At 38.6% G+C, this 26,295-nt stretch overlaps 1 protein-coding gene across 20 annotated transcripts in view; it reads right to left on the bottom strand.

Annotated features, from left to right (window-relative positions):
- SORBS2 (sorbin and SH3 domain containing 2) overlaps positions 1-26,295 on the bottom strand; it is a 380,804-nt gene that overhangs the window by 22,370 nt on the left and 332,139 nt on the right. For 16 of the 20 annotated variants that reach the window (XM_010377977.2, XM_010377963.2, XM_010377971.2 and 13 more), the window contains 7 exons: positions 23,274-23,323; positions 19,570-19,757; positions 12,814-12,902; positions 11,336-11,382; positions 7,793-7,907; positions 7,579-7,707; positions 4,332-4,532 (listed from right to left, as the gene is read on the bottom strand). In XM_010377977.2, coding sequence (XP_010376279.2) covers positions 4,332-4,532; positions 7,579-7,707; positions 7,793-7,907; positions 11,336-11,382; positions 12,814-12,902; positions 19,570-19,757; positions 23,274-23,323 — 819 coding nt within the window. Of the gene's footprint in view, positions 1-4,331; positions 4,533-7,578; positions 7,708-7,792; positions 7,908-11,335; positions 11,383-12,813; positions 12,903-15,656; positions 17,235-19,569; positions 19,758-23,273; positions 23,324-26,295 lie in introns of all 20 variants that reach the window. The other 4 variants (XM_010377968.2, XM_010377969.2, XM_010377962.2 and 1 more) reach the window with 1 other exon arrangement.

The following is a 26,295-nucleotide window of genomic DNA, read 5'->3' as shown; positions in this document are numbered from 1 at the left end:
AAGACATTTAGAAGATATCTAGATTTGAAAATATTTTGCTGAAATTTAAATACATAAAATCATTTATGTTAATTAGAAAAGTTACTTCACAAATGAAACTCTACTACTTTTGGAAGGGCTCTTAAATGTCAAACAAGATAAAGATGATATAGAGATTACCAGGACAGTAAAACCTTAGAGGTTTATTTTTATTTTTATCTTGTTTTTTAAATTTTTTTTATTTTTATTTTTTTGAGATGGAGTCTCACTGTGGCACCCAGGCTGGAATGCAGTGGCACGGTTTTGGCTCACTGCAACCTCCACCTCCTGGGTTCAAGCGATTTTCCTGCCTCATCCTCCCAAGTAGCTGGGACTACAGGCGCCTGTCACCATGCCCAGCTGATTGTTTGTATTTCTAGTAGAGATGGTGTTTCACCATGTTGGCCAGGCTGGTCTCGAACTCCTGACCTCATGATCCACCCTCCTCGGCCTCCCAAAGTGCTGGGGTTAAAGGCGTGAGCCACGGCGCCTGGCTCTTAAGAGATTTAATAGTTTATTTACTTTAAACCATGTTGAAAAGATATTACAGGTTTCCAGATACTGATTTAGTAGTATAAATGACTCCGAAGAAATGTTAATGCAGAATGAAAACTAACAGTTCAGTCTTTTTATTTCCTGTGTGTGTAGTGTTCTCTTTTCCTACAGTATAGCCCAATCTTTTAAACTTTGACAATTTTCTCACTTATGTTTGCAAGGTGATATATTAACAAATTTCTAAGTGAATAAGTTCTGAAAAGCATGTTTCAAAGACAGGAACCCATGATCAGAATGACACTGAGCTTACATAACTACAGCTTCAAAGTTTGAAAGAATCCAAAGTAAATGTTTACATAGGAAGAGCCCGTCTGATGCTGATGGGAGAGAGAACTTCTGGTTAAGCTCCCGTTCTCTTTCAAAGCTTGGCATTTATGTAAATCGGAGGAGGTACGATTTATGAAGCTTAGTCTCCTGAAGTAAAAATATACTTCTATATATGTAGTATTACTGATGTATTTTGGATATGGTAAATGATACAATGAATTTGAAATTTTATGCAAAGTGATTAAAAGTAGTTCTAATAAATATATACACCCCATATGTACTCATAAAAATTAGAAATTAAAAAATGTAGTTCTAGAAGTGCCATTGACTAACATGGGAATACATTTATCTGCCCTTGTTGGACTACAGAAAACGCCACCTGCTGTACCTGCTGTGCCTGCTGTGCCTGCTGTGCCTGCTGTGCCTGCTGTACCTGCTGCACCTGCTGCACCTGCTGCACCTGCTGTACCTGCTGCACCTGCTATGTGCATAAAGGCCTTGAGAAGGCTTTCACTTTAAGTCTCTCCAGGGAGATGCCTTTGATTTGGAAAGACAAAAGTCTCCCAAAAGATTCTGGAGATACATTTTCCAGCTGATAGTTTAGGATAACACTTTACACAGGGAGCCAGCCCTTTTGCTCCTGGGGCCTTAGTGTGCATAAGTGGGTGATGCATTTCCCACTTAACTTTCGACTCCTGTGTCCTATAGTAAGAACGGGGTATTAATTAGATTTATTTAGTTTTTTCTTTTTTTTTTTTTTTAAGTCATCTTATCATGGGATGACATAAAGGTCACAAAATTCATGTGAGCATCTTAAAACAGGATTCAGGACCCAGATTCTGAGCCGCTGACTCACAGACTGCACGTGTGGTTTGTGCCTGGATAGACAGCCGCTCCTCTTAAGTCCTGTAGATGTTGAGTTTTCAATGAGATATAAACAATTCAAGTCTTATTCAACAGTCTACAGAAGTTCCTTTACTGGCTAGAGTTCTAGTTTATACCCTTTGTTATATAACACAAAAGTTTTCAGTAGTTAGATTTGTAAAGTCTGTGAAATATATAATAATTTCAGATCGTCAAGTTTCCACTTTCACTTTCTATGATGCCAGGAATATTATGTGGATGAGAAAGAAGGATCTTAAATTCCCTTGTCGTTACTGCCACCATCACCACAGCTATCTGATGCTGTGAATACTCTAGTGTCATCACCACCACAGTCACCAAAATACATGTTAGCAGGTTAAACTGCTTAGCTTTACGACGGACTCACTTATACCGAAAGCCAAATTAAGCATCCTGGTATAACTATATCACAAAACTACACCTATAATACAAAAACCACACAATTATTTTGTTTTCCAAAAGCATTAAAAGCAGAAATATCAGAAAGAAAATCAACTTACATTTTAGTCTCCCCTAAGACAAAGACAGTACGTCAAGAAATGTGATTTAAATGTGTCAACAGAGTGGTTCATAAATTATTAATGAGTTCTCTGTTTGTAAATATCAGTTAGAAAATAGGTTCTGTAGCATTTAGTATATTTTGGATGTCATCATTTAGAAATACATTATATTTATCTTTCTAAAAATGATTGTCACTGCTGGGACGTTTTCTTCATTAAGCCTGTGACATCACAGCATGGATTACCAGTTGGGATAAAACCATTAAGTATTTCTTTCAAATTATGGGCATAAGCTTCTCAACATATTTTTTTTCCCAGCAGTGAGCCATAAAAAACTAGTTATTAGTGAAATTTGTACATGCCTCATGTTTAAAATCTGGTATTATTTTAAAAACTTGAAAATACATTCAACTACAGTTAAATTGTATTCACATCAAAGATGAAAACATTGGGATCAAAAATGTTATATTGCCATTGTTAATTAGGACATATGGAAGAATTTGTTTGATGTTTAATGAGCTTATGCAGATACATGATTTTCTTCCTTACAACATTTTATTTTAAGGTACAGTTGCTTTGAAATTTCTGAGATAGCCCTTTCAAGATGACTGAACGGTGGATAAGACAAATATATGCATGAAGAGTCTCATCTTTTCTCGTTATCAGTAGAAAATACTGAAGAAAGCATGCTGATCTGTAAATGCCAAGCTCTGGTAATGAAGTGAATATTCTTAAGAAGATTCTGGAAAACTTTATAATCAAGCAAACAAAATTGGATACTACCAAACTGTTCCATATATCCATGAATACAGGGTTGAGGGTAATTATTTGCAACTGAAACTCAGTTTTCAAAGAGGATCACAATAAATACAATGCTCAGACTTAACTCTTCTGAAGGAAAATGACTCTCTTGAGATAGCAGATTCTTAGATCATTTCCTCACATAAAATCCTTCTCAGGCTCATTTTCAAGGAGTAGTTTAGGTCACTGGGATGCTATCTTGAAATAGTCTTTTCACTGGAGCATGAAGTGACTTCACACTTTACTAATGTCTGAGAAGCTGATTTTATTTTACCAGCTCTAGACGGTTTGGTTTTTCACGTCCCAGCCTTGATCTCAATTAAAATAATTAATAAATTTTGCAACTTAATACATTTTTTGAATGTTGGGAAGTACTTAAAACATTTTGGAAGTAATTGGCAATTTAAAGTTTTATTCTTAGAGGTTAATGAGAAAAAAAAATCCTAAACGTCATACATAAAAAGAATATAATTCAGCAGAAAAATAGGAAAAAATTTCACATTGTGAGTGAAATAGCTTTTTTACATTCACCAATTAAAGAAGCAAAGTCTCTTTTAAATTGCATATTGAGAAAGATATTCATCTTTATCCCACTCAAGTGAAACAGTAGACCTGGCATGTAACTGTCCTAAAACTGATAAAACAAACTTGAGGACTTACAGTAACCTACAACATTTTCATTTAAACTAATAAACAAATTGACTTATAGATTCTAATTAAAAATTTTTGCTCTAGCTCACTTTCCATATAAAAAGCTTGTATAGATTTGTCAACCTAATAACCAGGTGTTCTCGTGATATGCCATTTTGAGATATACATAGTATTTTGTGTTGTATATATTTATATTTCAAATTATAAATCATAATTGTATATACATGTGTGTATATAATTGTATTTATACATAAAGATCATATTATATACATACAATTTACGTATCTAAAAATGAAACTTTAGAAAAACATTATTTCAGAAAACATTTATGTACACAGGAATACGGATATATGCCATAGAAGACTTTATGATATTATTGTTTTCTCTTTCTCTTTTGATATTTTAACTTGAAAATGAAATGAGCAAAATTAATCATTAAATCTTTATGCCAGTACCTATTTGAGGAAAAACTGAATTACATTTACAGACGCGGCACTCACACATGTAGAGACATAGTATATAAATCTCTTTCTCTGCAATAGATGCGATATTCTAATCTAATATCCTAAAATCACATACCGATTATCTTACTCGGAGCTCCCAATATTACATGAACATGATAGAGTATGTTCTTACCTTATTTGAGCTCAAGCTGTGAATCCTATCACTAGAATAGCTGTGGGGTATTGGAGGGTCGGGGTAATCCTCAGCACCTTTTGTGTTCTTCTTGACGACCTCCACATAGGAAACAGGGAAGATGCCTTGTCTGTTGGTTCCTGGGATTTTACCTTCATACCAGTTTTGATCAACTCTTTTAAGAAGAATAACTCTATCTCCCTGTGATGAATACGAGAAACATGTATTAGAAACAGAGATAGAATAACATGAAAATATAATTGTCAATGTTTTCTATGAAACAACAGGTTTCCATTTGGGAAGGTGCTGGTGCTTACTAGAAAAACACACATTCTCAACATACATGTAATTAAATTGCTCATTCAGGACATTAGAATCTACCCTAAGGATGCCTGGTTAATGTGAATGGGTTTATACTTGTTCACGCTAGTATTGTGTGAAATTATTTGTCTAAGTTATTTCAAAAAGCAGAATAGTGTAAAAGGCAATGTCTCAATGACAATAGGGTTATTTTATCTCTGGCAGATTCGGTGCATTGGCCTTCTGTAGGAAGAGCTTCAGAAAGTGCACCACAGCTCGCTGTGAGTGTGTGTCTGAAGTGGTTACAGAAAACACCTCGAGAAGGGAGAATATCGGATGGCACATCGTTTTCTTTTTTTATTTATATTATATATATATATATATATATTTTTTTTTTTTTTTGAGAGGGAGTCTCACTCTGTCACCCAGGCTGGAGTGCAGTGGCGTGATCATGGCTCACTGCAACCTCCACCTCCTGGGTCCAAGCAATTCTCTTGCCTCAGCCTACTGAGTAGCTGGGATTATAGGCACCTGCCACCATGTCCGGCTCATTTTTTTGTATTTTAGTAGAGATAGGGGTTTCACCATGTTGGTCAGGATGGTCTCGAACTCCTGACCTCAAATGATCCGACCACCTTGGCCTCCCAAAGGTCTGGGATTGCAGGTGTGAGCTACCACGCCCAGCCCATTTTCTTCTTTAATCTACATGCCCTAAGTAGTGACAGGGTGAACTAAAGGGATGGGGAAAGACAGCACCCTAGGATATCAATAGCTGTGACAAGACGGGCATTCCCCTGGCCTTCACCCTGACAATGTAAACCCAGCATTCGTCCAAGTAGCTGGTGACCATTCCATACTTGTCGTTAAATATTTGAATAGAACCCTTGGCTTTCACAACAATAGAAGTTTCTACAATCACGATTCCTTCCACCTGCAGTGACCCAGTCAGTGCCACAGAACTCAGTTTAAACTTGAACTCAAAACTACATGCAGCCTAGAAATAGGCAGGCAAGTTGATGCTACCGGGCAAAAACTGCAGCTGCATTCAGCAGGTGATACAGAGGCTTGGCAGCGGCACCTGACGGTGTGATGGAGCTGAAACAGTCGTTGATCTCAGCCCAGTAGGGCACCCTTCTTCAGGTGCTACCCAAGAAGAACTCAGACCTTGCGTAGCATTTGAAAGTAAGTTCTCTTTGTGTCAAAACACTGGATGGTTGATTTTGTGTGCTTCACCACCACTGAGCAGCACATACTCAAGAAAAGTCAGTCTCAGGCCTGGTGCAGTGGCTCACGCCTGTAATCCCAGCACTTTGGGAGGCCAAGGCGGGTGGATCATGAGGTCAGGAGTTTGAGACCAGCCTGGCCAACATGGTGAAACCCCGTCTCTACTAAAAATACAAAAATTAGCTGGGTGTGGTGGTGGGTGCCTGTAATCCCAGCTACTTGGGAGGCTGAGGTGGGAGAATCGCTTGAACCTGGGAGGCGGAAGTTGCAGTGAGCTGAGAACACACATTGCACTCCAGCCTGGGTTACAGAGTGAGATTCCATCTAAAAAAAAAAAAAAAAAAAAAAAAAGAAAAAAGAAAAGTCAGTCTCCCCAAATCTGAAAATTGCACTGATTTTCTAGTACTCCAAGAACAGGCAGTTGCTAGGCTCCTGTGTGAGCTGTAAGAGGCATTGGTGAAGCCTTTCTGTAGAGCATGGAACAGGAGACAGAGTTCACGTAATGCTCTGTGGTTCTCAGGCTGGGTGGGGCAGCCCAGAGGGTAGGAAAGGAGGAATCGGCTGATGATGCAGAATTAGGACTGATAGGAGAGAACGAGACAAGGTTCTGCCAGGAGCAGAACAAACCAGGACTGTGGTATTGCCCTTCATCGCACCTGGCTAAGAATTTCACTAGTAGGCGTGGGAAGTCCTAGAGCCACTCTAAATATTACTATCTTGCCTGTGTTGTGTGCAGAGGCAGTTACCTCAAACAAATATATGTCATGTTTAGAAAGCAATAAAAATAGTTCATTTATCATTCTCAGTTATGTAAAGTAGCAAGAAGAAGAGTTTGTTTGTTTGTTTGTTTGTTTTTCAGATGGAATCTTGCTCTGTTGCCCAGGCTGGAGTAGAGTGGCACTATCTCGGCTCACTGCAACCTCCGCCTCCCGGGTTCAAGCAGTTCTCTGCCTCAGCCTCCCAAGTAGCTGAGACTACAGGTGTGCACCACCACACCCAGCTAATTTTTGTAGTTTTAGTAGGGATGGGGTTTCACCATGTTGGCCAGGCTGGTCTTGAACTCCTAACCTTGTGATCCACTTGTCTTGGCCTCCCAAAGTGCTGGGATTACAGGAGTGAGCCACCAACGCCCGGCCTCGAGTCTTTTGATATTATTAAGAAGAGATACTAGGATTGGATGGGCTGCTAGAGAAATTTGGGTCAATTATGAGACCCAAAGAAGGAGGATCCAGGGAAGAGCACTGCACAGACAGTTCTTAAAGCAGCTCCCCCAAGAGGAAGGATTTTCTTCACCTAGGACCATTCCTAGATTCCAAGATAGAGGAAGAGAAGGATTGGATTATCTTGTTTTTAAAAGATTGAAAAATAAGGCAGCAAAACAACAATATTTTGAAGCGTATCAAACTGCTTTTTCCTTTTGTGCTCCCGAATGTATAAGTCCTCAATTTTTCAGCCCCATGCCCAGTTGCCCGGACTGAGCCACAGAGGGAGAAGCCTCGTATCCCACAGGGAACTCCTCGGAAAGGACACAGGGATCAGCAGGGAACCGTGACTCTGGGCTGCCTTAGGGAGTCCTTTGTAGAAAATAGGGTTGACATTAAAATGTCTAAAGAAAAAGATAACCTCTTTTTGTTTTGAAAATATGCAGCCTTTTCAAACACACTGACGGAACAACAACAACAACAACAACAACAACAACAACAACAACAAGCAGCTGGGCTACCTTTCTCAGTGACAGCTCCACGTTTGTGTCTGCGTTGAAGTTGTATTTGGCTACAGCTTCTCCGATTTCTCCGGGCTGGGCTGGCGGAGGTGGTCTCGCAGGCTGTGCTTTCTCAGGAGGTGTGAGTTTCTGTGAAGGAAACAGTCATCTAGTCTCAAATCCGTGGTGACCTTCCAAACCACCACTATCCGAGAGAGAAAGGCAGAGCGCTCACCTCTACGTATGAGATCGGAAAGATGCCCACTCTCCCGTGGTGTTCTCCCTCATACCAATTTTGATCGATTTTCCTGAGGATGTAGACGGTATCTCCTTTCTTAAATGACAACTCCCTGGAAGAAACACGTTGACACGGTCTTCTTGTGATGTACAGCAATAATTCTGAAGATCAGCACCCTCGCTAGATCTGCATTTGTTTGGCAAATACACTTACAACATTAAAAATCCAATTTGTTATTGAGTTGAGTCTGATTAGATAAGAATGATCCTTGCAAATTCTTAGAATGCACTTAAAACGTTATAACTTTAGAAATGATTTCAAAAAGAGTAACATTCCATTGGATATAAATCACAGACAGATTAATATGAAGTTTAAAGGAGGGGACAGACTCTCGCTACTTTATCATTAGTTCAGAAAAGAGGCATTTTGAAGCTTGGGAAAATGATGGAATAGTTCTGCACGGAATTTTCTTTTTTCCTGAAGCTAGTTGGCTAGTTAGTTACTAGCCCCCCAGCCCCTTTTGACGTACTGAAGCTTACATGAAGGAAAACAAATCTCATGTAGCCTCAGAATAGAAGTGCCAACACCAGAACAAACTTTATTTGTGGATCTTTGAAGTTGGTTGACAGATATTTTAATAGAATATCTTGATAAGGAATTTATTTTGTGTAACAGAAAAGATCTTACGTTTTAAATTTTCAATGGGGCACAAAGAATATGTTTTAAGGGCAAAGACATGCCAATGCTTGTCTTCTTTCTATCTTTTATTTATAAAAAATAAAAATATTTTTAAGACACTATATTTTTCCATTTTGGCTGTTTCTAAGAAAATTGTAGGTATGTTGGATTTGGGCATTTATAATTTTAAGTTATAATGACATTATTCATTTTGAATAATTCACACCTAAACTTATCACCTTCACTATATCAACTTTTCCTGGCTTAATCACCCAGGTGATTAGGTTGGTTCATTATTTTGCCTCCACAATTATTCTTGGATGGAGGGCGATTAATTTGTATCTTCTCCCGAGAGCCTCGCTTTGAAACACATCTGCCTTCCCACTCCGGAATCTTCTGCATTGTTTTGTTCAGAATTTTCATTTCTTTAATCTTTTTAAAAAAATTTTGGTTCAGAATTTTCAGTTGGATCATTTATCGGTATATACCATATGATGGAGAGAGATTTATACCTGATGGAGAACACTTCTCATTGGTTAAAATGATTAATGGAAAAAATGGTGGCATATTAAAAGAATGATCACACATTTAGAAGTGCTAAAATCTTCACAATTGAAAATGTGTTAAATGTTCAGTAACCCTAAAAACAAAAAAGATTCACAGAGCTCTACATTCAAATACAGCACTTCCTTCTTTTGTGCAAATGCCTAATACAAAAAACAGAAATCAAAGCAAGCTATTTAATGTTCACAACACAACAGTTTTATTTGTATCAGGTATGTTTTGTTTCCAGAAATGAGACTAGCTTTTTAAAATGTATATGTACATATGAATTAGAGGCAACCAAGTTTTTAAAGCTATGAAAAGGACTCTTTTGTATTTGTATGGGGTTGTATTTAAAATTTTGAAGTCCTTAAGACACAGGAAAGTCTCACTCTTAAGTTTTCAAAACTGTGTCCCTCTCATCTCAGACCTAGAATTTTAAAGTCCAATTTGCTTTCCCCCCCCTCACTTTTATTTGTATTTATTTATTTTTGAGACAGAGTCTTGCTCTGTCACCCAGGCTGGAGTGCAGTGGTTTGATCTCGGCTCACTGCAAGCTCTGCCTCCTGGGTTCAAGCGATTCTCCCGCTTCAGCCTCCCAAGTAGCTGGGATTACAGGCGCCTGCCACCACGCCTGGCTAATTTTCGTATTTTCAGCAGAGACGGGATTTTTCCATGTTGGCCATGCTGGTCTCAAACTCCTGACCTCAAGTGATCCGTCTGCCTCGGCCTCCCAAGGTGCTGGGATTACAGGCGTGAGCCACCACGCCGGCTGCTTTTTAAAATTAAGACTTCTCAGAAGACCTTGTGAGCCTTGGGTGGACACCCTTCCCACTTCACGTCCCCTGCCATTCCTCAGGGTTTTATATATTTAAGAAAGCTATGGATTGATTTTTACAAAGAAGAATTAAAACATGTGTGCTCCATAACATTATTTTATAAAACTGGCGTGCGTTGTACAAATTGTCACATCGTAGCCCGAGAACAGTAGTTAGGACCAGAGTGCAGTAGAAACAAGTCATCTTATTTCTCTAATCTGAAAAAAGGATGTAAGCTTTTCTTCAGGCCAGATTTAAGCCATGTGTGACATCTTAATTTCTAAATAGAATTTTTCTTATCTAGTTCATCTCCTATCTCAGCAGCATTACCAAATTCTGTGTGATTAATTTTTATATACTGCCAGAGACAGTTTCTGGAACTATTAATTTATATTATATGCATTTTTATGAATAAATTATTTTGGTTATTATATATATTCAGTGTAAGCAACATATAATAATTTAAAGACAATTTACAATGAATTCAATATCTGTCTTGAATTCTACTGGAGACCAAAGTTTCTTAAAGGTCTGTGCACATAGACCACAAAAAATCTGGGCAGCTCCCTCTTATTTAAGTCTACTCATGTGCTTCCACAACCACATGCCTATCTGATGAGCAAAGTATAAAGGCAAAAGAAATATTGCAATGCAGGATGGTGAAAACACCAACACTAAAAGACCAAAGGAGAAAACTTTGCTCAGAATCTCTTAGCTTTGCAGGCTGAGGATGGAGACCTCAATACCGGAATCTTCGTACTAAGTTCTAGTCATCAACCCCATAAACTATGCTTGGAATGTTTTGATAAATATATGTTATCAAATTCCTCCAGCTAGTGTTAATTACTCCCCAATACTTTATTTGTTTACTTATTCATTCATTTTTTGAGACAGGGTCCTGCTCTGTTGCCTAGGCTAGAGTGCAGTGGCGCAATTTCAGCTTACGGCAACGTCTACCTCCAGGCCTGAAGCAATCCTTTCGCCTCAGCCTCCTGAGTAGCTGGGACTATACAGGTGCATGCCCCAATGCCTAGCTAATTTTTGTATTTTTTGTAGAGACGTGGTTTTGCCATGTTGCCCAGGCTGGTTTTGAACTCCTGGGCTCAAGTCGTCTGCCCGCCTTGGCCTCCCAAAGTGCTGGGATTACAGGCATGAGCCACTGTGCCTGGCCCCCAATACTTTATTAATTCATTATTGATACAAAAATTCTAAAAACAAATATTCGTAATTTCTTTTTGTTTTTCCTGTCCTTTAGAACTCATTGTGTTCTACCTAACATGTTTAATGTAATTTAAAACTCAGTATTTCTCAACTAAACTTAAAATAAAACTAAAACGACCCTATCCCAAGTAATTCTGAAGAAATCATTTAATTAGAGTAGATTGCTGCATTGGGAATTAGACCTCATTTGTAACACATCCCATTGCAATGCTTATTTCTTAAAGCATTACTAACATTTAAAACCACCTTAAATCATATGATGAATATTTATCTTACTTACTTAGATGTCTGAGCCTTAAAATCATAAACAGCTTTTGCAGGCAATTTCTGAAAAGGAAGATAAACAATTAACACTAATTTAAAATTTGAATTTTCTACAAGAAAGTAGTTTCATGTGCCTTAAAGAAAAAGGAAAGTTCAAGGAAGGATCAAACATACGCAATGTCAATCCTGCATTTAATTTACAAACAAGTCCATTTATTCTTCATTTATATATTTAAGCTATAACAGGAATATAATAGAAGGCTTATTCACCATCATATTTTATCTTAGGAAGTAAGGGAGATTAATGTTATAATGAGAGAATCAAATGCCTGCTGAGGATTGCATCCTAGGCATTGTTTTGGCTGTTACAAAGGCTTTTCCCAGGATAAATGTGGAGGGTCAATGGCTCTATGTTCTATGGAGATTGACACAGCTTTTTCTGAATCATAATAAAAGGACCAGATGTCATCAAAGAAGTCATCATTCCCTTTATTAGACACTTATTAACATATTAGCAAAAATATTAGCTCAATTATCACTGGGAAGCTAGTTACCGGGCAAAAGTATAGGTGTGATCATCTTGCATTCCCTAGAGGGTTCAGGAACCCTTCAACACTCTGTCCACCAGCCACTTGTCTTTTAGTGGTGATGTGATGTAACATGTGCCCATTCTCAAACATTGGGGCCCACAGATCTCCCTGAGGCACCCCGTACCCTATAGCTAGCTAGGCCAGCTCTTCCTTCCCCACCAACCAACAATCCCTTCACTCCATTCCTTTTCCCCATGACTCTGGTGAACTTTAGGAATCCTGGACCATTTCTAACTTCTTTGGGGATCCCACAGGCTCTGGACTACATCAGACGCCTGTAAGATCCTCTGGAGTGGATGCCAGTCCTAGTCCAGCTTTTCGTTTCCATCCAGCCCTCACCGCTCCAAGGCAGTTTGAGCAAGAGCTCTAGCCCTGGCTCAGGGCCTTGGACAGAGTTCACTTGGTGGGTAGCTCCCAGGGGCAGTGTCCCGAGAACTGGGCTGGTTAAAAGCTTTTTTTAGGGATCCTCTCCAATAAAAGTAAGCCAGCAAAAATTATTTATGTAGGCTCTGTATTGATTTACAACACAGTTGACATCAGGCTTTCTCCTAGACCAGCGGGCCATGAAATTGTACAGAGGAAACCCATTCCCTCCACAAGGTGCCCTAACTCAGGACACTTTGAGGTCACAACAGTTAAGTTCATGGGCATCAGATCAAGACTCAGAGAGGCCTCACGGCCAAAACTGGACCACCACTAGGGAAGACCAGAGCTAGGGTCAGGGTGTGGACTGCTTCTAGGGTCAGAGTTGCTATGCTCGGGCTCCAAGGAAAATTGTTTCTAGTTTCTCAGTATTTTCATTGTTTTCTGTCGAGTTCTTTACTGGTTTGGGAGAATTTTTGGCTGGCAAGTGCCCTATCAAGTGGGTTGCTGTAAAAGACTCCCATGCTATTAAATTAACTACCTCTTTTTCTGGAGTTCCTCTTCTTTCCCTTGGTGCACTTCTCCCTGTGTCAGTCAAAGTGGATGAGTAACTTCTAGGGGACTCACGGTCTATTGGAAAGAACAGGGCCAGTCACAGTGAGTATCTACTTAATTACAAGCCAACTCGTTCTGCCGTTTTTCCCTGGTGGCAACTATTTTTTCCCCAAATTTGGAGAGACACCATTATTGAACACATGGGTGTAAAACTCATAGGTCATTACAAAATTGTGAAATAAGACACAAAACAAGAGCATTTCAAAAGGAAAAATACCTGATGTTGCAGAAGTATTATAATTGTCTATATAAATATAATAGCTACATTGCTGATTAATTATATTGCCACGCCCACTATAGACAATTTATAATTAGAGGGATTTTTCATATAAAAAGTTTTCAAAACTTTCTGTTTCTATGCTTTTGCCTCTAATTTATAATTACTATTATAAGACTTATAGAGGATGGAGAATTTGAAAACAGCAACAAATTGTAGAAAAAGAAACATTTTGTGGAATAATTTAAGACAGTAGTAATGAAAAAAAAGAGATAAAACCAAAGAAAGTATGAGGATGACAAGAGTGTGGATGAACATTCTCCTTCCACCTTACTCTCCCCTCTTCTCTCTTACTCTGTTTTTAAATACTTATTGAATCTTAAGATGCCATACTGTTTATCTATGGCCTTCTTTTGTGCCCAGATGATAAACACCTTATCAGAAAGAAAGAAACAAAGAGATATTGTTTCTTCTTACTGCAAGCAAAAAAGGGATAAACAGAAAGCATCATGTCAGTTGCCAAACTGCTTATGAAATATTGAATTATTTTTGTTTATCTTAAAGCAAAGCACAAATAATCACATTATAAAATTATGATTGCATGTAGTTCTTAATAGTATCTCATACCTTTTGCATTTACGTGACTTACATATGGAGATGTAAGTAGACATTAAAACTATTCCAGCAGTCTATGTCATAGAATTTTATCAGTATAACTGGGTCAATATTTGTCAATTCTTTCTTTTATCCCTTTAATAAATCTAGTTATCCAGACTGACAAAAAGCATTAAAAATAAAATTTATTTTATCCATCTATGAAGGAATTTAAAGTGCTGATTCATAATAAGAAAACACTGTTTTAGGGTTTTGACTACTTTGATGATATAAATTCTAAGTTAATATACTTTTATGATCAGAGGGCCTGATAATGATCACGAATTTTAAATTCCTTTTTCTACCCCATGGAATATAAGCTATTTTTCACTTGGGTGAAACACAATTGGAAAATAAATATTTTATTAAAAACAAAATACTTTTAAATGCATTTCAAAGCCCTTTCAAGTCATGTTTCAAAAATGTGCTCTTATCTGCACATAAAATTGAGAGATGATTATATTAGGATATTAAAAACCTGGAGAAGGTAGCTAATTTATTAAAAAATTGGATCCTGACACATTTCAATTAGTGAAAATTTTCGATTGTAGAAATTGATTTTTAAAATTCTAATTGATGATTTTGAAGCATGTTGCTTCAGTCTAAGGGTAAGCAAAGATAAATATAAGTATATAGTACAACATCAGTGAAAGCAAAGAAGATAAATACTAAGTAGATTTGTGCAAGCTGATTAACAATCAAGCCATATTTGACACTAATACGAACTGTGAATCATGTCTTTCTTTGTCTGAGATTATATTTTATACTATAAATTCTGAATCATTAGGAGTTTGAATCCCTTTTCTGTCACCTACTCTCTGTGTGACCTCGGACAAATTTCTTATCCTCTCCAGGCCCAACTTCCAGAATTGAAAATGGCTCTTAAAACAACACCCATTTCATAGGCCTATGCCAGTTTTGATTAGATAATGTATATAAAGCACTCTGTAGTGTCTGGTGCATAGAAGTTTCTCTGTTGACCAACTTTCAGCCCAGAATGTTCATTCCAATCTCTTAAAATTTACGTAGTGAACAGATGCGCTCTAAGAATTAATGAAAAGAATTGGTCACAAATTTTAAAACACCCTGGGCTATAAGTTACATAAATCTCAAAAAGAGGCCTCTGCCTTTCAATTGCTGTTTATTCTTGTGTTGCCACTTCAAAGTTATCTATGAAAACAGAGTTTAGAGTCACTTTTACCTGAATAATGTAATTCAAATTTCAATACAGGACTGTTTTAGCAGAAAGAGAAAGTGAATGAATTAAGTAATGGAAAAGAGAAAATGAATAAATGGTGGAAATGGGCCTTTTATATATACAGCTTAAAGATACATTCACAAAAATTTTATCACAATTGTGTCCTTGAAATGGAGAAAGCTATTAAGCAAGTCCTAATTTCTTTGTGTCCATCAATTACTAATCACATCTTTCAGTTTTGCTTCTTGAATGTTTTGATATAGTATCTTCTATATGGAATGTGAGCAAATTATTAACAGAATGAATATAAAGTTTTAAAGTTAATATACACATTTTTAAAAGGCTATGTGTGGAACTATAGGTTTTGATTCATGTCACAGCGTAATTTATCATCTCAGTGTGAGTAATGGTTGCTTCAACTCTAATCCTGAGCTACACAATAGCCTTCCCTCTCGTTTTTGAAAGAGTAAATTTTTGTGAATTGATGGTCACTTTAAGCCACACATCAAGTCCAAATATCACATGGGCAAATGAGCAGTATTCAGTAACACATATTTGCACAACAAATGTTTGCTTCACAACACATAACGACGCCAAATGATCTCCCAGCTCGGGAGTGATGAGATGTTGGAATGGGCAATGAAAGAGCTGGAGGGTGGGTCTCTGAACCACAAAGAAAAAGAAAGAAAAGCTCATCCACCTTGGAGCGCACCGCCACGGTCTTGGTGGTGGTAGTTGTTGGCTGTGTCCACGTCCTGGAAAGAGGCACTGTGGGGCATTCTCCCGCAATCATTCTGGTAGGGTGGGCAATGAATAGCACCATCTTGAGGCAGTGGGTGGAGAGGCTGGTGCAGGGGGCTCCTCCTCAGCACTCTCAGGGACGAGTTCCTCTCGGGAACATCTGGCAGCAGCTCACTGATGAGACGGTGCAAGATGCTGTTGTCTGGCAAGCTCCCCCTTTTCTTTTCAGCTTTAATTTGGTCACAAATGTCTTTAAGGGCAGAGTCCAGAGCCTCAAACACAGATGCTTTACATTTTGCCTTTTCAGTCTGTTTCTTAGGGGCTGAATTTTTTTTCCTGCGGAAAGGCACAGGACTGACTAGAAAAGCCAGTTTAGAAAGGCTGGGGTCCATTTCTTGCCTTCTGGGCTCCTCGGGGTTTTCGTGTCTGGCTCTTTCGTGTTTCAACATTGTGGTAAATCGAGTGTAGGAGGCCGGGCATCTGCCTTTGCAGGAGCTGATGAGGTGGCGGTGGTGGTGGTGGTGGTGGTGGTGGTGGTGGTGGCTGGATCCATAAAAGCTTTCAGAGGATGTGAAGGAAAAGTGATCAAAGTCACTTTCACTGCAGAAGGATGACCCCTCTAGGTGAATGTAGTCGCTGTGGTCAGACACAACCCCGTCCTGGTCGCTGTCGGAAAACTCCACGTGGGCTCTGGGCTGCTCATCGCTGGTGACTTCAATGTGAATAGGCACCAGGGCGTTAGACGCGCGGCCTCGCTGGCCCTGAGAGGGGGGTCCACTTTGGTTTTCTTCCTCCAGCAAATACTCAATGGAGAATCGCCTCTTGGGACATAAGCCATTTTGTGGTGGTTCTAGGGTGACGGGAGACAGCATGTCGTCCCCTAAATTGGGCATGGATTTGGACTTCTGAATCAGCTTTTCGAACTCGGAAATGCGCGTGGGCACCATGTGCCGGGGCACCTCCTCCGTGGAGGACTGGCTCCAGGCCTGCAGCAGGCCCTTGTGCTGCTGCTCGCTCTCGTACTGCAGTATCCTGGACTTCACGGAGCAGATCACCTCGGAATTCATCAGGTCCTTGCGGTTGATGCGGTGCATTTTCTTGTACATCTTCAGGAACCCCGGGGCGTTGTGGGCTGACCGGTGTCTGATCCTGGATCTGCCGGGACCGCGAACCTCCTGGATGTAGGGCGACCCCCAGGCTCTGCGGCAGCCGTCTTTGGAGTCCTCTTCACATAACAGGGAGCCCATGCTTTCTGACTTGATTTTCGGGTCCGGGAAGCTATTGCAGTCATCGTTTAGGAGATCGTCACAGCTCCGGGATTTGATTTTGGGAGAAACGGTTTCTTCTGTGCTGCTCCAGATTTCTGCGTTTTGCCGGGCCATTTGCCAGCCATTCTTGAAACTAATGGCCCTTGGTGAGTCCCGAGGGACGTCTAAGTGCTGTCTATACGTGCTACAGTAATCTAACTCACTGGAGGGGTTGCCGTTGAGCCCTGAGTAACTGCAAAGGGATGGACACATTTTGCTATCATCCCCACCTTTTAATCCAGAGCAGCGTGGTAGAAGAGAGACATTTGGAGAAGTTAAAAGGTTCACAAAGAGAGGAGAGCATGTCAGTAAGCATCAGACAGCACAGCAAGGAGAAAGCAGTGAGTGTGTTTTAATCTAGAGGCTGATTGTTAACGCATGGAGCTTCAGGTCTAGAGAAAAAGGTCTAATTCTAAAGCGAGCTAATACTTTTTCAATGAATGTAGCTTTGCAGAGAGAGTTGGCAAAACTATGCATAAGAAGTAACTGATGGAAGCAAATACGCCTACTTCTATTACATAATTCATACACCTTTCTGACAATACCGTTTGCCAAAAACACAATAGTGCCTCTTCAGCTGATAGCATGATCTGGTAGTAAAGGTTTAACAATTAGTGTCAAAAGTGTGATACACTTAATCAATTTAATAGGGCCGGAATTTGAGTCTCATCTGATTCGTAATGATACATAGGTAGAGAGCGGTTTATACATTTACATCTAATTAATACTCTCATGACTATATCAAATAATTTTTTATGGGTTTTGGATTTTAAAAGCTATAAGGCAAAGCTCCAAAATTGCAAAATCAAATGCTGTGAACTATTGCTGCTAACATTTTTCCAAGAAAGAAAATAGCTAAAACCCTTTAAACTAACTAATTTACCTCTTAAATTGCTCTACTTTAACCTCTTATTAGGTACATAGTTCTCATAGGAAAACTGAATATAATGCAAACCTTTCATCAGAGGCGCATATATCATGCTTTTTTTCTGGGAAGAGTTTTTAAAAAATATTTGCAATTTGATAATAGAGATGTACACTTGGATTCGATTTTGAATAGCTATGGAAATGTTCTTTTGTTTTGCTGAGTTAACTAATAAATGAGAAGCCAAATTATATCTAACAGGACATTTTCTTCTTAGAAATAAAATCTAATGGAGGAAAATATCTCTATTCAATACGCATACCTTACAATGTTCTCTAAATTCTTTAAAAGTAGGTGAGCACATTAGGTAGATATGTACTGCCTGGGAAAGGAAGTTGATTTAACACTCCCTGTGGTAAAACAAATATCTACATTTATCAGAATCCTTTTAACTTTTGGGTAGTATACAATAATAATGAGTCAATGGCATTGCATGACTTACTTGTTACCTTAAGATATTCATTGGAATAAGTGAGTTGGATCTGATAAGGCATCTCTGCTCCTCAGAGGAAAGGTGTGATGGATGGAGCTCGCATGCCCTGAACCATCAGCTGATATTACAGCTTTACGAGGCCTTAAAATGGCTAGGCCTCCACCTACTCAGAGTCCAATCATCACAACCAGAATATCTTTTGCACACAAATCAGCTATCACTTTTAACTATCATGTGGCAATGGTTTTATTGAGTATAGGTGATAGGTGTAGCTGAATCGGTCTGGTTTTATAGAAACTTATGTTAGAGCTCAATTTCTTCACACATTTCAAAATCTCTTTCTCTTCTGTTTCGATCCCAAGATATTAGAAGAGATTGTGTGGTCCCATATTCGGTAGAGCCCTAGCTCCCTGTGGGTGCTGGTTCAGTCCTCACTCTCCATCTCAGAAACACTCCTGTCCTCAAGGAAGACCACTAAATGGTCTTCCAGAAACCAGAAGGAGTGACTTACTCCTTTCAACAGTGAGCTGCCTACACCTGCAGTGAGGAGACAGGCCGCCCTGAAAAAAAGGCTTGGTGATTCCTGAATGATATAATTATGGTCTGGGACCGATCAGTCCTGACTGTGAACTGCTGTGAATTGACCACTATGTTACCTGGCAGGACCTGGATGCTCCACTGTTCATACGAAGGTGGCCCAAAATATACAGCAAATGGCTAAAGAAATTAATAGATCGGATTTTTTTTTTTAATCTAGAATTGAATAACTTTTTAAAACCTCCAAACCAATGTATATTTTAGGTAACAATTTCCTCTGTTGCTGCTTGTAATTTCTATCCTATAAATTTGACTGATTGCTAGTTGTAGAAACATTAGAAAATTTTGACTATACATTAATGTTTACAAATGACATCTTTTAGTAGCCTGATGATACATATTTGGTACTTTGAATTTGTTTAGAAAGGGATCTATTTGGGGGAAAAAAGCATTAGCAGATGCTAGTCAGAGTTCTTGAAGCAACCTAAGTGGCTCACCAGCTTGAGTCAGTCTGGGTGGGAAGAAAGCTATTGTTCTAAAACTGTATTTTATTCCAGACACCGTACGTGGGAGCCAGCACGTGCCACTATCACTGGGCCAGCTTTCACACAGTGCTCTAGGCTAAAATGCAAACTAGTAAATTGTTGTGTTTTCATTTACTATTGCTCACCTTTTGCTCTCGATGGGGAAGAAGGAGAAGAGCTAGTGAAAGACTTTGTAAGGGTAGTACTTGATCCTGGGAGGTCCGCTCGGCCTGGGCTAGTCCTGCTCACACTTTGATCTCCCAAGCCCCGTGGTGGACCCACTGCAGGCTCACTCTTCCTCCGCTTCCTGAAGTCACTGGCCATGCTTGCAGAACTGAAAGAAGGAATCAGATCTGTTTGATTGGCATTGGAGGAGGTTAAGGTGTGCACCAGAAAAACCAGTGGAACGTGCTAGTGACTCCTAAACTTCTATCAGCAAAACTGCATGGCTAGGAACCCATCCCTTGATGTTCAACATGATTTCTCTAGAAGGATCCTTTTAAAAATGAATAGACTTTATTATTTATTTATTTTGAGACGATTTCTGGCTCTGTCACCCAAGCTGGAAGTGCAGTGGTGCAATCACAGCTCATTGCAACCCCAAACTCCTGGGCTCAGGGGATACTCCTGCTTCAGCCTCCCGAGTAGCTGGGACCACAGGTGTGCACCACCACATCTGGCTAATTATTTAAATTTTTATTTACATAGAGACAGAGTCTTACTATGTTGCCCAGGCTGGGTTGAGACAGAGTCTCAAACCCCTGAGCTCAAGTGATCCTCCATCCTCAGTCCCCTGAAGTGTTGGGATTACAGGCATGAACCACTGTGCCCGGCCGACTTAATTTTTTTAGAGCAGTTTTAGGCTTGCAGAAACGATGACTGGAAAGTGTAGAGAGTTTCCTTATAGTCCCTTTCCTCTTGTACAGTTTCCCTTATCATTTACATATTCTTTTAGTGGGGTACATTGTTACAATTGGTGGATCTACCTTGATGCATCTTCACCCCAAGTCCATAGCTTACATTTGAATTCATGTTTTATCTTAAACATTTCATGGGTTTTGAGAAATGTATAATGATATGTGTCCATCACTAATGTGTCAATCATATAAAATAGTTTTACTGCCATAAAAAGTTTCTGTTCTCCAGCTTTTCATCCCTCCCTTCCTCCCGCTCATCCTGGCACCCATTGATCTTTCCACGGCCTACACAGTTTTGCCTTTTCACCATGCCCAGTTGATATCATGCAGGATGTGGCCTCTCAGATTGGCTTGCTTCACTCAGTAATACACTTTTAAGGTTTCTCCATGTGCTTCTTGTCACTTGATAGCTCATTTCTTTGCATTGCTGAGCCACATTCTATTCCACAGATGTGCCAGAGTTTATTTATCCATTTACCTATTGAAGGACATCTTGGTTGCTTCCAAGTTCTAGCAATTATAAATAATGCTCCTAAGAAAACCACCTGCTGGTTTTTGTGTGAACATAAGTTTTTAAACATCTTTGAAGTCAAAATTCTCCTATAGTGAAATATGTTGTGATTGAGAATTCAGTGCTATAATTTGTATCTTATATCTTTTCTCTATAAAGCAGAGTTCTAATAACATGAATATATCCAGAGTGGCATACCAAATACAGGAAAGAACTGAAAAAAAAAAAAAAAGGCATCAAGAGAGGCAAATTTCTCTCACCTCAAGGGTTGTCTGCAGCTTGTCCTATCATCTTAGCTTTAGAAGATGTTGTATTGGAATTCCAACATTTTCTATTTAAATAATGAACGAAGGCTGAGCATTATGGCTTATGTCTGTAACCAAGTACTTTGGGAGGTCAAGGCTGGAGGATGGCTCAAGGTCAGGAGTTTGAGACCAGCCTGGACAACTAGTGAGACCCTGTCTCTACAGAAAAGTTAGCCAGTTGTGCCATGTGCCTGTAGTTCCAGCTATTCAGGAGGCTAAGATGGGAGGATAGCTTGAGCCCAGGAGTTTGAGGCTGCAGTGAGCCATGATTGCACCACTGCACTCCAGCTTGGGCAACAGAGCAAGACCCTGTCTCATCAGTCAATCAATCAATGAGTATCAGTTACCTGGTCAGCAAATTAACCATTAAAGATTGCTTCCTCTCGTTTGCATAAAATACTGTCAATAGTCTAGACTAGCAGGGAGTTTGTGTCATGGTTTTGAGTTTGAGTACAGTACATTTAAGACAAGTGTTAATGAATGAAGCCACACATGGCACAGCATACTGTGCGTGAAATCCCTGGATTCTTAGACAAGAATTGTGTAGACAACAGTGATAACAGCAACAGCAGCAATCCCAGCTCCCGTGGAGCCCAGCAGAATGTCATGTGATTTATTTAAGTTTTTGTCTTGTTTAGCCCACACAGCAAACCTATGAGATATGTGCTGTTATCTCAGTGTTACAAATGGTAAAGCAAATACATGTGCCTGGGATGTGTGGAAGCGGAGAGGCAGACCTCAGAACTGGTTCGTCCTCTTCTGAAGAGGATGCTGCATCTCCTAGACCTGTTTTCGCTGTGATTGTCCTGTCATGTGAGGGTCTGTGTGTCTTTATGGCAATCTTTAGATTAGATTAAAACTCTAAAATTCAAATGTTTTAGGTGCATAGATAGAGGCACAAGATAAAAAGGAGGGTTCGAGAGTTCCTTTCTCAGGGATGCTATTGCAGTTGGTTGGCACTCAGAAACCCAATTTACGATTGACCTAATTCACAAAGAAATCTACATAGAAGGGTAAATTAATGCTACTACATAAATATTTGTTATTGATGTTACAATATGGCTGGGAGTTTGTATTATTCAATATTACTATTGAACTATGTCTGAGTATGTCTGATTTTTGTGATTTTTTTTTTTTTTTTTTTTTGAGACTGAGTCTTGCTGTGTCCTGAGGCTGGAGTAGAGTGCAGTGGTGAGATCTCAACTCACTGAAACCTCTGCCTCCCCAGCTCAAGCGATTCTTCTGCCTCAGCCTCCCGGGTAGCTGGGACTATAGGCACCTGCCACCTTGTCCAGCTAATTTTTGTAGTTTTAGTAGTGATAGGGTTTCACCATGTTGGCCAGGATGGTCTCGATTTCTTGACCTCATGATATGCCCCCCTTGGCCTCCCAGGTGCTGGGATTACAGGCATGAGTCATCGTGCCTGGCCATGAATTTTGTAATATTTTAAAGGAAGTGTGTCATTTAAAGCTAACAGAACTTACCTCAGGTGAACTCTGGGGGAAGTTAGGCCTAGCAGTGACAAGTCATCTTGCCTCAATTTCTTTTTTTCTCTCTCCTTGCCAACTGTGTAAACTTGGTAAGTTACTGAGTCTAGGTGTCACTTTCCTCAGAGATAAAGTGGGGACACTAGTATATAACGATAGTGTTGTCTTAGGATTGAATATGTTTTGTTCTTATGCCCCATTTATTGGTAGTATTAATAAAAGCATTTCTGATTTGTATGGTCACAGTATAATCAACAAATATGTGTATAACAATTTTTAATCTATAATTTTTTTCAAACATATTATTATAAGGGCCACTTAACAACATTGAAAATTAGTTACTTATAATTCCCATCTAAAGAAAAGAAAACTGGGTATAGGGGAGTAAGGGAAGAGAAGGATATCTCAGTCTGTGAAGGAATTTATAATTAGTTCACTAATTTTTTGGAAATTCTTGAAATGATCATATAAAATGATTCTGAAACAAAATAAAATGACTTCATGAGTCATGGTACTTCAAATAAAAATGAGTGATATATAATACTCATTACTACTTCACTGAATAGCTTTATTGTTGAAAAAGAAACCACTGGTATAGAATATTCTGCTACAACATAATGAGATTCTTACCTCATGGGTCTTTCCAGGCTTCTGTCTATAGACGACTGATACAAGGAGGCCTGTTAAGATAGAATAACAGTCCCATAAAAAATTTTACCGTGGCAGAATTTTGTTCACTTTTCAACATTAAATTAGGTATCCTAAAAAGAATATTATAAAAATTGAAGTTGAAAGTACCATTCATTATGACTGTAAAAATGTCTTCCCAGAGAGACATCCTGCAACCTGATTTCTACTTTGGACGTATCTGCTTTCTTTTCTGATATAATGCATTGCAGTTCTCTGTGTAGCTCAAATTATCCGCAACCCAAGCATGCATGGAGGAAATTAATAATATTTTCTCAGGAACACTGAAATAAGAGCTAAAGTTATTCTACAATCTCAACTTTAGAATCTTACCTGTTGACTGTACATAGAAATTTCCTATAGAAAGGAATGGTTTGATGTTTAAAAAAATTTGCAGCCATCATTCAATCCTTATAAAACATCACATTTTAAAGTCTTTGTTATTGTTGTTATGAAGTATTGTCTTCAAAACGTAACACATAAACAGAACGTAAGACACCATTCATCTGTCAACATAGACACGACATTTAAATAAAACCCACGGAGTTTGACTTGAAGAAACTAAAGTACCTGGTACTTCAGTCAGGTAAATAATTACACTTTACAATTCGGCGAGTTCAGGGTTAGTTTAACATAAATGAGCTAAAGAATCAAAATATAACTTTTAAAAGTGCACTTTAAAATTTTTCCTTCGTTCTGAATAAGACACTGAAATAGATAGTAAGCAAAACTGATAATATGAATTTTTTATTTTCCATGGCATCTACTGGGATAATTGCTAAAATTTCTAAAAGGCAAGAGAGGACACTGAGCTATCAAGCGTTTGAGGTGACACTGTGGTATGATGTCCAGAAAGTATAGGGAGATGGCTGGGCGCGGTGGCTCATGCCTGTAATCCCAGCACTTTGGGAGGCCAACGCCGGTGGATCATCTGTGGTCAGGAGTTCAAGACCAGCCTGACCAACATGGTGAAACCCTGTCTCTACTAAATACAAAAAATGAGCCAGCTGTGGTGACACATTCCTGTAATCCCAGCTACTCAGGAGGCGGAGGCAAGAGAATTGCTTGAATCCGGGAGGCGGAGGTTGCAGTGAGTCGAGATCGCGCCACTGCACTCCAGCCTGGGCAATGAGAGTGAAACCGTGTCTCAAAAAAAAACAAAAACAGGGAGGGGGGAGGGATGGCATTGGGAGTTATACCTGATGTAAATGACAAGTTGATGGGTGCTGACGAGTTGATGGGTGCAGCACACCAACATGGCACAAGTATACATATGTAATAAACCTGCACGTTATGCACATGTACCCTAGAACTTAAAGTATTATAAAAAAAAAAAAAAGAAAAGAAATAAAAAACCCCAAAAAACCAAAACCAAAACAAAAAACAAAACAAAACAAAAGTATAAAGAAAGTATAGGGAGATGTATATCAAGTATAGATAGTTTTGGCTTTGGTCATGATTGATGATCAATTCATCACTGATAAAATTTGGTTTGCTGAAGAACTGGAATTCTAGTTTAAAAACATTTGTCTGTATGAAAACTTAAAAATGTCAGCCGGAAAGGCAAGATTTGACAAATGTTGTCTTAAGTTGCTATCATCTAGAAACATTTTATCAGAGTATTAAAAATCTACTTAGTGGAAATCAAATCTCACTTTATAAACTATTTCTATAACTCAGTTTTCTATTAATTGGTAAATCAGCACCAATTAATCAATTAAAACAGTAGTATATAATTTTGCAATTCTGTATGAATATCAGTCTTACAAGGTCCCTTTTGCATAACTTATGCTTCTATTAACTAATATTTTAATTCTATCTTACTAAATGAAAATGGAATCTTGCCTAGAAACAAAAGCATCTCTGCATGAGAATATTCCCATCCTCCTTTCAGACAGAAAAAGTGGATTCTAATATTTTTAGTTCCTAGAAAATATTTAGATTCCTAGGTTCTCAACAAATATAAAATTAGGAGAAAAGTTTGGTTTGCTAGTCTGATATGTTTACGTGGTTATTTTAATTTGCTGAGCGCTGAATCAGACACTGGGAAGGTAGAAAAATAGATACTAAATATGAAAGAAAGCAAACAAGTAAAAAACTAAAATCAGATAGTTGCATTACCATTAGGAAATACTAATTCTACTTGTTTGCAGAAGAACAACACCAACGAGCCTGAGAGCATTGGTGTCTGTGCAGAGCATGGTTTTCAAGGGACACGCTTACACACAGCTGATGAGCAAAAAGTGTCAAGTTCAGAACACTCTGAGAACACCCCGACCATGATCAGAAAGCTTGAATTGTCAGCTTACAATGAGCCTAAACAACATTGTAATGTGAACTAAAACGTAGTGTAAGAACTCATTGTGTTTCAGGGTTAGGCTAAGAAACTACTATTTCTCCTTGTACTGGTTTCTACATTCAAAATAAACTAAAACCAGCTTTGTGGCTTCATGTACACTCAGAGAAAGTTCAGTATTAAATTATAAGACAGCAGTAAAAAATCTAGATTGATGACTGAGAGAAAAACTTGTACAATAATTGTAAGAAGGGTACTCATCCCAAAATGAAAATTATCTCCAGAAAAGAGGTTACAAATTTTACCAATTATGATCTACCAAGTATTTACATATTACCATTATTTTAACACACTTAGAAGGTCAATTTAGTGAAGTACAGATACTGAATCACTCTTTCTGTTAAGTAACTATTAGATTAAATTTTGCTTAAATACCCATAACTGTTCTTCATTAATGCCAGTTTTCCAGTTATGGATTAAAAACTATGTTATTCATGGTAATATACCAGGCAGTTGATAAATGGTAGCTAAGGTAATGTCTAATCAATTACATTTTTTAACCAGAAATGTTTAATAACAAAATGTTATTAAAAATCCAGAACCTTAAGAGAATATATTTTCTTACATTCTGAAAAACTATAATGTGAAATTAATAACATAGTTAACATA

The sequence above is a fragment of the Rhinopithecus roxellana genome, chromosome 2 (assembly GCF_007565055.1).
Source record: "Rhinopithecus roxellana isolate Shanxi Qingling chromosome 2, ASM756505v1, whole genome shotgun sequence".
Classification (NCBI taxonomy): domain Eukaryota; kingdom Metazoa; phylum Chordata; class Mammalia; order Primates; family Cercopithecidae; genus Rhinopithecus; species Rhinopithecus roxellana.
The sequence above is the reverse complement of the archived record's forward strand: the minus strand, read 5'-3'. Positions and strand labels throughout refer to the sequence as shown.